An 18,967-nucleotide genomic window follows, 5' to 3' on the forward strand; every position below is an offset into this window, starting at 1 on the left:
ACCTCGTAATTCAACGGAGTAAAACTGACCTCGTAATTCAACGGAGTAAAACTGACCTCGTAATTCAACGGAGTAAAACTGACCTCGTAATTCAACGGAGTAAAACTGACCTCGTAATTCAACGGAGTAAAACTGACCTCGTAATTCAACGGAGTAAAACTGACCTCGTAATTCAACGGAGTAAAACTGACCTCGTAATTCAACGGAGTAAAACTGACCTCGTAATTCAACGGAGTAAAACTGACCTCGTAATTCAACGGAGTAAAACTGACCTCGTAATTCAACGGAGTAAAACTGACCTCGTAATACAACGGAGTAAAACTGACCTCTTAATACAACGGAGTAAAACTGACCTCTTAATACAACGGAGTAAAACTGACCTCTTAATACAACGGAGTAAAACTGACCTCTTAATACAACGGAGTAAAACTGACCTCTTAATACAACGGAGTAAAACTGACCTCTTAATACAACGGAGTAAAACTGACCTCTTAATACAACGGAGTAAAACTGACCTCGTAATACAACGGAGTAAAACCGACCAAGAAAATTTGACCTCATAATACAACAGAGTAAAACTGACCTCGTAATACAAGAGTAAAACTGACCTCGTAATACAAGAGTAAAACTGACCTCGTAATACAAGAGTAAAACTGACCTCGTAATACAAGAGTAAAACTGACCTCGTAATACAAGAGTAAAACTGACCTCGTAATACAAGAGTAAAACTGACCAAGAAAATTTGACCTCATAATACAACATTGTAAAACTGACCTCATAATACAACATTGTAAAACTGACCTCATAATACAACATTGTAAAACTGACCTCATAATACAACATTGTAAAACTGACCTCATAATACAACATTGTAAAACTGACCTCATAATACAACATTGTAAAACTGACCTCATAATACAAGAGTAAAACTGACCTCATAATACAAGAGTAAAACTGACCTCATAATACAAGAGTAAAACTGACCTCATAATACAAGAGTAAAACTGACCTCATTATACAACAGTAAAACTGACCTCATTATACAACAGTAAAACTGACCTCATTATACAACAGTAAAACTGACCAAGTAAAACTGACCTCATAATACAAGAGTAAAACTGACCAAGTAAAACTGACCTCAATACAACATTGTAAAACTGACCAAGTAAAACTGACCTCTTAATACAACATTGTAAAACTGACCTCATAATACAACAGAGTAAAACTGACCTCATTATACAACAGTAAAACTGACCTCATTATACAACAGTAAAACTGACCTCATTATACAACAGTAAAACTGACCTCATTATACAACAGTAAAATGACATAGTAAAATTGACCTCATAATACTAGAGTAAAACTGACCAAGTAAAACTGACCTCATAATACAAGAGTAAAACTGACTTCAATACAACATTGTAAAACTGACCTCTTAATACAACATTGTAAAACTGACCAAGTAAAACTGACCTCATTATACAATAGAGTAAATCTGACCTCATTATACGAAAGAGTAAATCTGACCTCATTATACAACAGTAAAACTGACCTAGTAAAACTGACCTCACCTCATAATACAACAGTAAAACTGGCCTCATAATACAACAGTAAAACTGGCCTCATAATACAACAGTAAAACTGACCTCATAATACAACAGTAAAACTGACCTCATAATACAACAGTAAAACTGACCAAGTAAAACTGACCTCAATACAACATTGTAAAACTGACCTCTTAATACATAGTAAAACTGACCTCATAATACAAAAGAGTAAAACTGACCTCATAATACAAAAGAGTAAAACTGACCTCATAATACAAAAGAGTAAAACTGACCTCATAATACAACAGTAAAACTGACCTCATAATACAACAGTAAAACTGACCTCATTATACAACAGTAAAACTGGCCTCATGATACAAGAGTAAAACTGGCCTCATGATACAAGAGTAAAACTGGCCTCATGATACAAGAGTAAAACTGGCCTCATGATACAAGAGTAAAACTGGCCACATGATACAAGAGTAAAACTGGCCAAGTAAAACTGACCTCTTAATACAACATTGTAAAACTGACCTCTTAATACAACATTGTAAAACTGACCTCATAATACAACCGAGTAAAACTGGCCTCATTATACAACAGTAAAACTGACCTCATTATACAACAGTAAAATTGACCTCATTATACAACAGTAAAATTGACCTCATTATACAACAGTAAAATTGACCTCATTATACAACAGTAAAATTGACCTCATAATACAACAGTTAAACTGACCAAGTAAAACTGACCTCATAATACAACAGTAAAACTGACCTCTTAATACAACATTGTAAAACTGACCAATTAATACTGACCTCATAATACAATAGAGTAAATCTGACCTCATAGTACAACAGAGTAAAACTGACCTCATAATACAACAGTAAAACTGACCTCATAATACAACAGTAAAACTGACATGATACAACAGTAAGAGTGAAACTGACCTCGTAATACAACGGAGTACAACTGACCTCATAATACAACAGTAAAACTGACATGATACAACAGTAAGAGTGAAACTGACCTCGTAATACAACGGAGTACAACTGACCTCATAATACAACAGTAAAACTGACCTCGTAATACAATAGTAAAACTGACATGATACAACAGTAAGAGTAAAACTGACCTCGTAATACAACGGAGTACAACTGACCTCATAATACAACAGTAAAACTGACATGATACAACAGTAAGAGTAAAACTGACCTCGTAATACAACGGAGTAAAACTGACCTCGTAATACAACGGAGTACAACTGACCTCGTAATACAACGGAGTACAACTGACCTCATTATACAACGGAGTACAACTGACCTCATTATACAACAGTAAAACTGACCTCATTATACAACAGTAAAACTGACCTCATTATACAACAGTAAAACTGACCTCATTATACAACAGTAAAACTGACCTCATTATACAACAGTAAAACTGACATAGTAAAACTGACCTCATAATACAAGAGTAAAACTGACCTCATAATACAAGAGTAAAACTGACCTCATAATACAAGAGTAAAACTGACTTCTTAATACAACATTGTAAAACTGACCAAGTAAAACTGACCTCATAATACAATAGAGTAAATCTGACCTCATAATACAACAGAGTAAAACTGACCTCATAATACAACAGAGTAAAACTGACATAATACAGAGTAAAACTGACCTCATAATACAAAAGAGTAAAACTGACCTAGTAAAACTGACCTCACCTCATAATACAACAGTAAAACTGGCCTCATAATACAACAGTAAAATTGACCTCATAATACAACAGTAAAACTGACATGATACAACAGTAAGAGTAAAACTGACCACGTAATACAACGGAGTACAACTGACCTTATAATACAACAGTAAAACTGACATGATACAACAGTAAGAGTAAAACTGACCTCGTAATACAACGGAGTACAACTGACCTCATAATACAACAGTAAAACTGACCTCATAATACAACAGTAAAACTGACCTCATAATACAACAGTAAAACTGACCTCAATACAACAGTAAGAGTAAAACTGACCTCGTAATACAACAGAGTAAAACTGACCAAGAAAAATTGACCCCATAATACAAGAGTAAAACTGACCTAGTAAAACTGACCTCACCTCATAATACAACAGTAAAACTAGCCTCATAATACAACAGTAAAACTAGCCTCATAATACAACAGTAAAACTAGCCTCATAATACAACAGTAAAACTAGCCTCATAATACAACAGTAAAACTGACCAAGTAAAACTGACCTCATAATACAAGAGTAAAACTGGCCTCATAATACAAGAGTAAAACTGGCCTCATAATACAAGAGTAAAACTGGCCTCGTAATACAACGGAGTACAACTGGCCTCGTAATACAACGGAGTACAACTGGCCTCGTAATACAACGGAGTACAACTGGCCTCGTAATACAACGGAGTACAACTGACCTCATACTACAACAGTAAAACTGACCTCATACTACAACAGTAAAACTGACCTCATACTACAACAGTAAAACTGACCTCATACTACAACAGTAAGAGTAAAACTGACCTCGTAATGCAACAGAGTAAAACTGACCAAGAAAAATTGACCTCATTATACAACAGTAAAACTGACCTCACCTCATAATACAACAGTAAAACTGACCTCATAATACAACAGTAAAACTGACCTCGTAATACAACGGAGTACAACTGACCTCGTAATACAACGGAGTACAACTGACCTCGTAATACAACGGAGTACAACTGACCTCTTAATACAACGGAGTACAACTGACCTCGTAATACAACGGAGTACAACTGACCTCGTAATACAACGGAGTACAACTGACCTCGTAATACAACGGAGTACAACTGACCTCGTACTACAACAGTACAACTGACCTCATACTACAACAGTAAAACTGACATGATACAACAGTAAGAGTAAAACTGACCTCGTAATGCAACAGAGTAAAACTGACCAAGAAAAATTGACCTCATTATACAACAGTAAAACTGACCTCACCTCATAATACAACAGTAAAACTGGCCTCATAATACAACAGTAAAACTGACCTCATAATACAACAGTAAAACTGACCTCATAATACAACAGTAAAACTGATCTCACAATACAAGAGTAAAATTGACCGCGCAATAAAACCAGCGTGTATATATATATATATATATATATATATATATATATATATATATATATATATATATATATATATATATATATATATATATATATATATATATATATATATATATGAGAGAGAGAGAGAGAGAGAGAGAGAGAGAGAGAGAGAGAGAGAGAGAGAGAGAGAGAGAGAGAGAGAGAGAGAGCTGTCCGTCTTTCTGTATTATTGTCTGCGTAGTTTTATATACTAACTTCATAAAACCGAGAAAATGTCGGATTGAGCAAAGACGACACACAGGAAGTTAAGAGACGTCATTGCTGAAGGTTAGCATAATTTGGAAGGAATAAAAAATCCTATGCCTCTTCACAGACAATAGAGGGAAGGGGGGCCAATACCCACGAAATGTTACGAAACCGTGTCTAGGAAGATTAACGGTAATACCATTCAAACCACAATGCAATACACTAAAGAAAATATAGATTAACATAGGAGTAACTTCTAACACCTATATTAACCCTTCGCACTTAAATATTTGGTCGTCGGCAACCACAGACGGTCGCTGAAGGGCAACCGTCCAAGGATTTTCAAGGCGAACACGGATGAATACCTTGGCTTCCTGGAGGAACGTTGGGGTCCTCGCTATGGACAGCTTCCGTCCCATATGCCCTCTCATTATAAAATAGGCTTAAGGCAGAATTAAATTTGGCCTTAAGTTTTTAAACTTACATAGAAGTTCACCGAGGCCGGGAGGAGGTAACCGCCGGAGAAGCAGGGGTAGGGCTAGAGGGGAGGGATAGTAACAGGTGAGAGGCAGTGGTTTGAGGAGGCTAATAGTAGGCGGGGAACGGGGAGGGGGGGGGGGGTTGAGGGTGAGAACATCTCATAAGATCTTTTGGCAAGTGGGAGATGATGGAACCTACAATAACTAGGTCCCGTGCCACCTTTATTGGAATATATATATAATTATATATACTTTTACATAAATTTGGGTGTATATTGTTAGAATATCTTGCTCTAAAAGTATTGATTTAAGGACATTAATATATATATATATATATATATATATATATATATATATATATATATATATATATATATATATATATATTATATACTATATATGTATTTATATATATAATATATATATTATATATAATATATGTATATATATATATAAAGATATATATAATATATATATATAATAAAGATATATATAGTATATATATAATATATAAAGATATATATAATATATATATATAATAAAGATATATATAGTATATATAATATATAAAGATATATATAGTATATATATATATATATAAAGATATATATAGTATATATATATATATATATATATATATATATATATATATATAGTATATATATATAATATATAAATATATATAGTATATATATATAATATATAAATATATACATAGTATATATATATAATATATAAATATATACATAGTATATATATATAATATATAAATATATACATAGTATATATATATAATATATAGATATATACATAGTATATATATAATATATAAATATATACATAGTATATATATAATATATAAATATATACATAGTATATACATAGTATATATATATATATAAATATATACATAGTATATATATATAATATATATACATAGTATATATATAATATATAAATATATACAGTATATATATATATATATATAAATATATATATATAGTATATATATATTTATATATTAATATATAAATATATATATATATATAAATATAAAATATAAAAATATATATAGTATATATATAATATATAAATATATATATAGTATATATATAATATATAAATATATATATAGTATATATATAATATATAAATATATATATAGTATATATATAATATATAAATATATATATAGTATATATATAATATATAAATATATATATAGTATATATATAATATATATAAATATATATATATATATATATATATATATATAATATATATATAGTATATATATATATAATATATATATATATAGTATATATATATAATATATAAATATATATATAGTATATATATATAATATATAAATATATATATATATAGTATATATATAGTATATATATATAATGTATATATACATATATAATTTTCATTCAAATGTCCTAAAATCAATACTTTCAGAGCAAGATATTCTATAAATATACACCCAAATTTATGTAAAAGTATGGGGAAAGTAATTCCCTTGTCATTAACTTTTTCTTAAATAAAGTTACAGCCATAAAAGATTTCAAGTTTATAAATTAATCCTACAATAATTTGTAATATTGTTAATCATGGTTTTAACACAGAATTATGACTGGTGTAATAAAGTTTCTAATCAATAAATTTGCTCTAATCTTGCACTAGTTAAGTAAATATAGATAGCACGATTTTTCCTCATTCTCCACTAGAATAAGAGCTACAGGCCAAAAGGAACATTTTGAACATAGGCAAAATTTGTAGTCCATCGCTGTTTCTGGACTATTCATCATTAGCTACTCAAAAACACGAACAAAAACTGCCAAAACTAAAATCAACCTCAAAAGTATTTTTTTTTCATTTTTGGAAAATACAGTATATGTAAAAAATTAACACTTCACAATTATATTATACCAATCACAAAATATCACTGTCCTTATAAGAAGTAATCTTTCCTCAAGAGCAACTTTTTACAAAGTTCAACAAATATATTTAAAAATATCCACTGATTTACCATAAAACAGATCACGAACAACTTCCAAATAGTTTTAAAGATAAACTATTGTCTTTATGAAACTAGAAAATTTGGCTCAACGAGAGCACAGAACTGACTGGAGAGAAATGAGAGACCTTTTACTACTACCCTGGATCTCTCTCTCTCACACTCTCTCCCTCTCTATCTCAATCTGTTACCCGTTTCTCCCCCCAAAAAATCTCACTATCCCCCCTGTTCCCTCTCTACGCTCCTCCCAACTATGGGATTTTGCTCCTCCCAAATATACCATTATCCCCACCCCCTCTTCATGACGTCAGAGTGACGTATTAAAATACCTGAAGGCTCAACTGGTTACGCCACCTTAGGAATGCACCTGTAAAAAGTGATCCTCGGTGGACATACGCACACACCCCACACTCGGGGTATATCTAAACAGGTAGGCTTCATACGCATTACGTAAACTAAGCCATGTAAACAAAAGCAAATCGAATTTTACTCTCTTCTGCTGATGAATATTCAACATTAAACTGAAACCAGCGTTGTCTAGAGGTCAAATCTGATCACAGAGACTTGAATCTTTGTCAGGAGAGAAGTCTCCCGTCTGATGACTTCAAACCGGTAACTATGTTGGACAAAAGTTTGGAGAGGAGCCAAAGGCTGCGTAGTATAAAAATTCTATAAGGTCCCTCTCTCTGAGATGAGGAACCAAGAAGGCAAAATAATTTGATAGATTTCACTACGATGCAAATACAAGGGGAAGACTTCTACGAAGAAGAAAACGAAGATTTAACAATCTGATTATGAAAATGCGAGCGAATGTGAAGGGCAGTATTTAATAGATTTAAATGTTTAGGACTATCAATAAAACGTAGTAAATGTACACTGACAATGTTAAGGATTGAATATAAAACCCAGGAAAACAAAAAAAGGAAGACATTGAAAATCATATGCGAGAGAGAGAGAGAGAGAGAGAGAGAGAGAGAGAGAGAGAGAGAGAGAGAGAGAGAGAGAGAGAGAGAGAGAGAGAATCAGTCAAAGATGCATTCATAAAACTAGCAGTTGGAAAACAACTAATATAATTGAAAATCCAGAAAAAGTTTGGTCTATCGAGGCGAGAAAAGAAAAATTCAATGCTCCAAGTGACCCAAGACCAGTGGCACCGACATAGCTATACTGGACATTGATTAACAGATACAGAATAAATGAAACTTAAATAAGCAAATATATGACGTGACTGGCCATACAGAAAAAAAAAAATTAAAATGTAAATCTTACAAACAATCTTATAATATAGTATAGACATACACAGCGTGTAGAGTTGATTTATTGCCCTAAAACATTGTGGGAAAAACTGAAGTTTTATTGAAAAGTAAATTACTTTTTAGATTAATTAGCTCGAATGGGTTAGGTTACAGTCAATTTTAAAACTTATGTTCCAATCATATAGAAAAGAATTATAGAGGCAACAGCTGATAAACTTAGGTTTTAGGGATGGCATATGAGAGAATATACATTAAAAATAAATTTTTCATCATCATTGTTGAAATTGGTAAAATAATGAGATTAATAAGGATGGAAAGATTTTGAAGACCGCAATGAACACATTATTACCATCATTATTAATACTACTATCTATCATTACTAGCTGAGCTACAACCCAAATTGGAAGAGCAAGATGCCATAAGCCCAAGGGCTTCAACAAGGAAAAATAGCCTAGTGAGGAAAGGAAATAAGGCAATAAATAGATTAATGGTAATTAAAATAAAATAAAAAAAACATCAACATTAAAACATATTTCATATATAAACTGTAAAAAGACTTTAGAAACATTTCTACCAAATGAGGAAGAGGTGGACTATGAAATACGTAGAGGAAAAAGTAAAATACGGTAGGGCCAAACCATTTCAATGAAAACACTGGGGAATTGACGAATACAAATTATCATTAAAACTATTACAGTTCAATCTTGCAGCAAATGTTGCTATGTTGAACAGGGTGACAAGTTTTTTTTTATGGATTATATGAAATATCTGTTTTGATGTTACCGTTTTAAAAATATGGTATTATCAATTCTAATATTTATTAACTTTTCCAAATAGGGTTGTAGCTTAGCTGCTAATAATAATAATAATAATAATAATAATAATAATAAGAAGAAGAAGAAGAAGAAGAAGAAGAAGAAGAAAGTGTACTGTAGAAAAAATAATAGGACGTCGATAAATATACTGATAGCGTAGGATAGTTTTACAAACTTAAGCCGAATTTCTCATAACCAAAGCCATTAAAACTATGAAACTGTCAATTACAACAACCCAGGGGACAGCTACCCTGAGGTTGGGACACTGAATCTTATACACCAAGTTGCCAACAACCCAGGGGACAGTTACCCTGAGGTTAGGACATGGGATCTTATACACTAAGTTTCCAACAACCCAGGGGACAGTTACCCTGAGGTTAGGACAAGGGATCTTATACACTATAAGTTTCCAACAACCCAGGGGACAGCTACCCTGAGGTTAGGACATGGGATCTTATACACTATAAGTTTCCAACAACCCAGAGGTTAGGACATGGGATCTTATACACTATAAGTTTCCAACAACCCAGGGGACAGCTACCCTGAGGTTAGGACATGGGATCTTATACACACTAAGTTTCCAACAACCCAGGGGACAGCTACCCTGAGATTAGGACATGGGATCTTATACACTAAGTTTCCAACAACGCAGGGGACAGTTACCCTGAGGTTGGGACATGGGATCTTATACACTAAGTTTCCAACAACCCAGGGGACAGTTACCCTGAGGTTGGGACATGGGATCTTATACACTAAGTTTCCAACAACCCAGGGGACAGCTACCCTGAGGTTAGGACATGGGATCTTATACACTATAAGTTTCCAACAACCCAGGGGACAGCTACCCTGAGGTTAGGACATGGGATCTTATGCACTATAAGTTTCCAACAACCCAGGGGACAGTTACCCTGAGGTTAGGACATGGGATCTTATACACTAAGTTTCCAACAACCCAGGGGACAGTTACCCTGAGGTTAGGACATGGGATATTATACACTAAGTTTCCAACAACCCAGGGGACAGTTACCCTGAGGTTAGGACATGGGATCTTATACACTAAGTTTCCAACAACCCAGGGGACAGCTACCCTGAGGTTAGGACATGGGATCTTATACACTAAGTTTCCAACAACCCAGGGGACAGCTACCCTGAGGTTAGGACATGGGATCTTATACACTATAAGTTTCCAACAACCCAGGGGACAGCTACCCTGAGGTTAGGACATGGGATCTTATACACTATAAGTTTCCAACAACCCAGAGGTTAGGACATGGGATCTTATACACTATAAGTTTCCAACAACCCAGGGGACAGCTACCCTGAGGTTAGGACATGGGATCTTATACACTATAAGTTTCCAACAACCCAGGGGACAGCTACCCTGAGGTTAGGACATGGGATCTTATGCACTATAAGTTTCCAACAACCCAGGGGACAGTTACCCTGAGGTTAGGACATGGGATCTTATACACTAAGTTTCCAACAACCCAGGGGACAGTTACCCTGAGGTTAGGACATGGGATATTATACACTAAGTTTCCAACAACCCAGGGGACAGTTACCCTGAGGTTAGGACATGGGATCTTATACACTAAGTTTCCAACAACCCAGGGGACAGCTACCCTGAGGTTAGGACATGGGATCTTATACACTAAGTTTCCAACAACCCAGGGGACAGCTACCCTGAGGTTAGGACATGGGATCTTATACACTAAGTTTCCAACAACCCAGGGGACAGCTACCCTGAGGTTAGGACATGGGATCTTATACACTATAAGTTTCCAACAACCCAGAGGTTAGGACATGGGATCTTATACACTATAAGTTTCCAACAACCCAGGGGACAGCTACCCTGAGGTTAGGACATGGGATCTTATACACACTAAGTTTCCAACAACCCAGGGGACAGCTACCCTGAGATTAGGACATGGGATCTTATACACTTAAGTTTCCAACAACGCAGGGGACAGTTACCCTGAGGTTGGGACATGGGATCTTATACACTAAGTTTCCAACAACCCAGGGGACAGTTACCCAGAGGTTGGGACATGGGATCTTATACACTAAGTTTCCAACAACCCAGGGGACAGCTACCCTGAGGTTAGGACATGGGATCTTATACACACAGTTTCCAACAACGCAGGGGACAGTTACCCTGAGGTTGGGACATGGGATCTTATACACTAAGTTTCCAACAACGCAGGGGACAGTTACCCTGAGGTTAAGACATGGGATCTTATTGACTGTAAATCAAATGTGGCAAACAAGTTCAGAAATAGCTGACAGGTGCCAGATACCCCCAAGTGAACAAACTACCGCTATTGCATACGTTTCATGGCACAACCGTCATACCCAGAGCAACCAGCGTGTGCCAGATCTCAAAACTCCTCCCTCTCTTGACGTAAACCTTGCACCCTACATAAGCTAAAGGGCCAACGAAAGACATTGGTCTCAGCAATAGTTTTATTTTGTCTAATCCAACTTGACGGGCCAATGAAAAGTGACATATTTATAGCCCCGTGACAGGGACTGGTCACAAGGATGACTAAACTTATTCTCTATTCACGATCATGAATCAAGTGAATAGAGCTTTCAACTAAACTATCCCAATTAGGGTTGTAGCTTAGCTAATAATAATAATAATAATAATAATAATAATAATAATAATAACAAAATAAAAAACACTATGAAGAGCCAACGAAATTTGTTCAACATTTGAATTTATTAAATGCGGTGGCCTACAGGAAATTTCCCTCCCTGGCGATCGTCAGAACTGGGTTGAAGTCCAGCTCAAGCTCCATGAATGCGAGGTTGCAGTCATTACAAGAAACTACGGTCTACCCCCAGCGGTTCCCAAACTGGGGGAAATAATTACACTACCTACTAGCTAAAAGTTTGCTCTTCTAAAGTAGAAGAGCAAACAAAAGTCCTTTTATTTTTTATTAACCGGCTCTATGGCTATGCTTAGTTGTTACTAACTGCTCTCTAACCAATTTACTCTGTAATTGTGTGTATCAATATTTGCACATTTGAAAAATAAATGAGTAAATAGTTTCAAGTGTGTTTTAACTACGCTTTCCCTCATGCACAAGAAGGGGGAAATCTAGATGGTTGAACTGGGTGCAGGGGGGAAATGACAGAATAAAAATTTGGGAACCACTGGTTTACCCCAAAGCCAAGTCCATCAAAAAGGCGGCAACCAGGCTGATTACATTCCTGAAAATCTCTGACATTCCAAGTTCACGAGATATACTTATTTTCCTATCATTAACAACATAGGGATATGTAAACTTATAAACATTCAAATGTCATTTTCTTCCATCAATTAACTATATCAAAAGTTATGTTCATCTTAGTAAAACGCTGTAGCATCCAAGGGCCTTATTCTGTTGAATTTCTTCGACTATCAACTAACTCCATCACTGGGGACATTTACTCCAAAATTATGCAATCCTGCAGATCTCCTCCTCTTGTACAGAAATTAGGAGGTGCTTTAAATGGGGGAAAGCGAAATATGTCCAAAGGTATGTTAAGCAAGGGGGGCGGGGTATAAAAAAAAAAAAAAAAAAAAAAGAAAAAAAAAAAAAAAAAAAAAAAAAACCTTATTTCCTCACTAAACGACCTGGAACTAACATCGTCAATATAGTCAACCTAACAAGTTCGTGTTGCCAGCGTACATGAACAGAAGTTTGTGATCCCAGCGTACATTTGATATAAATGTATTTTCAAAATGCAGACAATACTAAATTAAAAATGGAGTAATTACTCAAAAGTGTCCATAACATCTACAATTCACCGTCCCACTTTACAACCAAGGCCAATACAATATTGGCCTTGTTTACAACTATGCTTTCACTGAACCCGAGTATACTACGATATCGTACACAGGTTCGATCACTCCACCGCCCTCACTTTCGATTCTGTTGTAACCCACTAAGACGACGTTTCGTATTATGTTAAAACACTTTATAGTAATGTTACTAATGCTTAACTTTTCAAAACCATTTCTATCACCCATCTTTCCTATCAGCTAAAACCATCATTGGTTTATAGTGTTATTTGACGTCACAATTCTAATACGTAATTGAGCTTCCTTCCCTTAGAGAGAGAGAGAGAGAGAGAGAGAGAGAGAGAGAGGGGGGGGGGAAATTGTGCAATGATTATATGGTCGCTCTATAGGGAACTGTCATTGTCAGTGTCCCTTGTGTGCCATTCATGAAGGCCTTTAATTTTCTTAAAGTTAAAAGATGAATATAATCTTTGTCAACATTTGTTATTCTTAATTGTGATACACACACACACACACACACACACATATATATATATATATATATATATATATATATATATATATATATATATATATATATATATATATATATATATATATATATATATATCACACACAAAGGTTTTATACTCATGATGATGCGCTTATCTGCTCCCTAGCTGCTGAAATGTAATTAAAAAGAACTATTGAGTAGATATATTATATCCTTCGGGAAGTGGAAGCTAACACTTTAGTGTTATTTCAGTCCCGAACACATTCCAGCCATCAGTCTGTGACATGGCTTCCAATCAAACAGGTTATGGGGGACCAGTTCTCGCCTGGATTTTAGGGCTAACATAGAGAGTTAGTGGGAAGGGTTATTTTGTGGCCAACCTCAATTCTTTGTTTTAGGACGATCTAAGTCTGGCATTAACAATTCAAAAGATGTAAAATATTTACTTTTACTTTTAGGGGTTTATTTCTCACCCTCAAACAGACACTAAGAGTCTGTTCAGGCGGGCCTTGATTTGTGAAAATAATTTATTTCTAGTTTATATTTTGCGCTGTATCTCTTCAGTTATTCGCTAGCATTCGTATTCAGGCCTAATAGTTTTCTGATGACTATTATAACACTTTCCAAAGAGATAAGTCTTCAGGTTTTACTTGAAAGCTGCCACATTTTTGCTATTCTTGAGAAAGCTTTTTAAAATTCCCACGGACTATATAGGTAAGGGCATGCGTCGTTTATTGAATCATTAAGCCCTTACTTGCTACACACCAAATGTTGGATAGCGAGAATACTACATTATATGGCCAATGCAGAGCTTTAGGGAGAAATAATCCAACACATACCCATATATAAATACGTAAATACTGATATATAATATATAATTATATATATATATATATATATATATATATATATATATATATATATATATATATATATATATATATATATGTGTGTGTGTGTATTATATATATAACTTCCTACGACTTTTGACGGCAGTCGTTTATGCCGAGAGCTTTTAATTCAATACTTCTCCAATCATCATCATGTACTTGGCGCTTCAAAGTCCTCAGTCATGTAGGCCTGGGACTTACAACTCATCCTGTGCCTTGTGGAGCCCAACTGAATGTTTGGTGAATTAATCTCTCTTGGGGAGTGCGAAGAGCATGTCCAAACTATCTCCATCTACCCCTCATCATGATCTTATCCACATATGGTACTCGAGTAAGCTCTCTTATAGTTTCATTTCTAATCCTGTCCTGCTATTTAACTCCCAATATCCTTCTGAGATCTTTATTCCCAAATCTACTAAGTCTATTGGCGATTGTTTCATTGTCATACCATGACTCATGCCCAAAGCGTAACACTAATTTCACTAAACTGATATATAGTCTTTTTATATGTAATTTCAGTCTAGTTGATTTCCAAATCTTATTTAATGTAGCCATTGTCTAATTTTCTTTTTTTTAATCTTTCACTAAACTAATTCTAAAGACCTTGTATTGGAGATCATAGTTCCTAAATACTTAAATGATTCTACCTCAATCTTTTCTCCTTCAAATGACATATCTAAACTATCGCACTGAGGCATTGCCAGACGTAAAACTACTTTTTTCGAACCCCGTCCCTCCGGTAGGGATGGAGGCGGGGCCGATATAGCCCTAAGCGGTCATTGTGGGAAGGATTGTAGTTAGGAAAGAGAGGGGTGGGGGGGGGGGGAAGAATTGTCTGTGCGTGTGTGAGTGCGCGCACGGATGATATCCATCTATACATACTGCAGTTAGTTATGAATGATCGCATACACTAGTTCAAGAAAAATTCATATGAATAGCGATTTTTTTTTCTTAAAAGCTCATTGTGTGTCCCATCTCCAAAGTAATTAGTAGGAGCTTTAAAAACTATAATTAGTCTTAAACGATTCGAATATTTCTACCCTAAATAAATAAATCAATATTGGTATTGACAATAGTTCATAAGTTCTAGAGTGAAAATGAACTAATGTACATTAAAATATTAAAATTTTTGCTTGCCAGCATTCTTTAATCCACGCAAAATAAATAACCTATTTCATTAGTCTTAAAAATTAATCACGAACATGAACAAAATGTGCGGCAAAATAAATCAACAATTCTAATTAGTCTAAAAAATTAGTCGCGATAAACATGAACAAAATTTACGGCAAAATAAATAAATTTTAACTGTCAAAAATTAATCATGATAAACATGAACAAAATGTACGGCAAAATTAATCAATTCTAATTAGACTAAAAAATTAATCACGATAAATATGAACAAAATGTAGGCAAAATAAATCAACAATTCTAATTAGTCTCAAAAATTAATCGCGATAAACACGAACAAAATGTACGGCAAAATAAATCAACTCTAATTAGTCTCGAAAAAAAAATCATGATACACATGATCAAAATGTTCGGCAAAGTAAATCAATTTCCCTTAGTCTGAAAGTAATAACGATAAACAAACAAAATGAAATTATCCCAATATCAAATCACTTCAAAACGAACACTCACCATTTCCAATTCCCTTTCCAAACCCATCGTGTCTTGGAGTACACACCAACACTTTATCGGTACAATGCCCAGCACTTTCTAACAACCACCTAACCCGAGTCAACTCCACTGGCAAACTGATTCCAGAAACCATATATCCGTTCTTGTTGACAACGTTCCTTCCTCCCCCCCCCCCTCCCCCCTTCCTCCATTTCCTTCTTAACCTTCAAACTCCTGTGGATAATCACCAACAACCACCTGACCCATCACCTTGAAAGGAGACCAAGTGGTCCCATACAAATCACCCACTAGCTATTCTTCCTGGTCACAGCTAAACAAGGAACTATAATAGAGGATTTTATTATTATTATTATTATTATTATTATTATTATTATTATTATTATTATTACTTGCTAGGCTACAACCCTAGTTGGAGAAGCAGGATGCTATAAGCCCAGGGGCTCCAACAGGGAAAATAGATGTAGGGGAAAATAGGATTTTCAAGTACTGACCAAGAAAGTTAAATATTTCAAAAGTAGAATGATAAATACGTTTGTTACTATTATTATTATTATTATTATTATTACTTGCTAGGCTACAACCCTAGTTGGAAAAGCAGGATGCTATAAGCCCAGGGGCTCCAACAGGGAAAATAGATGTAGGGGAAAATAGGATTTTCAAGTACTGACCAAGAAATAGTTAAATATTTTAAAAGTAGAATGATGAATAAGTTTGTTATTATTAATATTATTATTATTATTATTACTTGCTAGGCTACAACCCTAGTTGGAAAAGCAGGATGCTATAAGACCAGGGGCTCCAACAGGGAAAATAGATGTAGGGGAAAAAAGGATTTTCAAATACTGACCAAGAAATAGTTAAATATTTTAAAAGTAGAATGATAAATAAGTTTGTTATTATTATTATTATTATTATTATTATTGTTATTGTTATTATTGTAATTACTTGCTAAGCTACAACCCTAGTTGGAAAAACAGGATGCTATAAGGCCCAGGGCTCCAACAGGAAAAATAGCCCGGTGAGGAAAGGAAATAAGGAACAATCTTCCATATATAAACTACAAAAACTTGAAAACAACAATAGCATAAAAACTTCAAAATAACAAAAGGAAGAGAAACAGGATATAACAGTGTGCCCGAGTGTACCCTCAAGCAAAAGAACTCCAACCCAAGACATTAATATTTTATTAATGTAAATAAAACAGGATTTAAAACTTCTTTTTAAAAATGTATTCACGAGTAGATATATTTTTTATTTAAAACATATTTAGCTAAATAGTAAAAAAGGCAATTGTAAATACAGTATATGTAAAATAAAAAAAAGTAATGTAAATATACTGAGTATATATATATATATATATATATATATATATATATATATATATATATATATATATATATATATATATATTTATATATATATATATATATATATATATATATATATATATATATATATATATAGCGTAAGATTGTATATATGTATTTCCTAATATAAGATAAAAAAAAATATTATTCCCAAGAAAATATAAATATATATTCTGTTACATTCTCAAAACCATTTTTACTTCAACAAAATCTAATTTAATGTTACTGTTCTTGAAATATTTTATTTTTGATAGTTTATTCTTCTTTTGTAGTTTATTCCTTTCCTTGTATCCTTTCCTCACTGGGCTATTTTTCCCTGCTGGAGCTCTTGAACTTAAGCATCTTGCTTTTCCAACTAGAGTTATAGCCTAGCTTGTAATAATAATAATAATAATAATAATAATAATAATAATAATAATAATAATAATAATAATAATAATAATAATAATAATAAAACAGTATTTGAATTACTATAGTCAAACCATTTCAGGAGCGACCTCGAAGGCCATTGGAGGTGTGGCCAGTTCACTTCGGGTCATTTTTAAAGCACACCTGGCTTGACCCCTTTAATCTATGGGCGAGCCAAGAAAAGGAAAACAAAGGGTCAGCTAATGAGTCATTCACCAGGATTTGAACGGTCCAAGAATATAATCCTTTAATTTGATACTCTCTCTTAAATTACTTCCTTCGTTCTTTTTGTATTCAACCACATTGTGACAACAAGTTAAAACTCTTGGATACAACAAAGAGAAATTTTTTTAGAAAAAGATTAACACACTAACAGAAATAATCTTAATTTTGATATCAAATAAATTTCATTTCTCAATTCCGATTAATTATTAAGAGACAGGATTCTTTACAAAGGATTTACTTAACTAAGTTTAATATAGTATATTTACATTGGTGATTGTACAGTTTCAGAATTTATTTAATAAATGGAAAAAGTTTAAAAAAAAAAAAAAAACAAAGGTTCAGTTAGCAAACGTGGTTATGGTGACTCTTCGTCAGATGAAGCTAGTTCTATCACAAAAGAGTCAATGAATTAGTTAATTAATACAGACGTCATTTTTCACGTCTTCCTTTATAATGTTATCAGTATGCTTAATTGCCTCGACCCAATTTTCCTTGCAAATCTGAAACAAAATTGTTTTTTATATGTTGCTTGCATCTGCGACACGTTTGATTGCTTGGTCAATTACAAATTTAACAGTTTCATTACCCTTTTCCCATCTATAAAAAACGGATATTGTATGTCATTTTTATTTCTTCTGGGCGAAAAACCTGACGATGGGAACTC

The 18,967-nt window shown here is 33.7% G+C and overlaps 1 protein-coding gene across 3 annotated transcripts in view; it reads right to left on the minus strand.

The window, feature by feature from the left end:
* Positions 1-18,967, minus strand: part of LOC137638708 (long-chain-fatty-acid--CoA ligase ACSBG2-like) — a 69,177-nt gene that overhangs the window by 7,122 nt on the left and 43,088 nt on the right. The window contains exon 1 of one of the 3 annotated variants that reach the window (XM_068371027.1): positions 16,304-16,462. The exons of 1 other annotated variant lie outside the window; for it this stretch is intronic. In XM_068371027.1, the coding sequence (XP_068227128.1) occupies positions 16,304-16,330 (27 nt within the window). In that variant the 5' untranslated portion in view covers positions 16,331-16,462. Of the gene's footprint in view, positions 1-7,433; positions 7,572-16,303; positions 16,463-18,967 lie in introns of those variants that run through there. One more of the 3 variants, XM_068371028.1, reaches the window with a different exon arrangement.

The sequence above is a fragment of the Palaemon carinicauda genome, chromosome 3 (genome assembly GCF_036898095.1).
Source record: "Palaemon carinicauda isolate YSFRI2023 chromosome 3, ASM3689809v2, whole genome shotgun sequence".
Classification (NCBI taxonomy): Eukaryota; Metazoa; Arthropoda; class Malacostraca; order Decapoda; family Palaemonidae; genus Palaemon; species Palaemon carinicauda.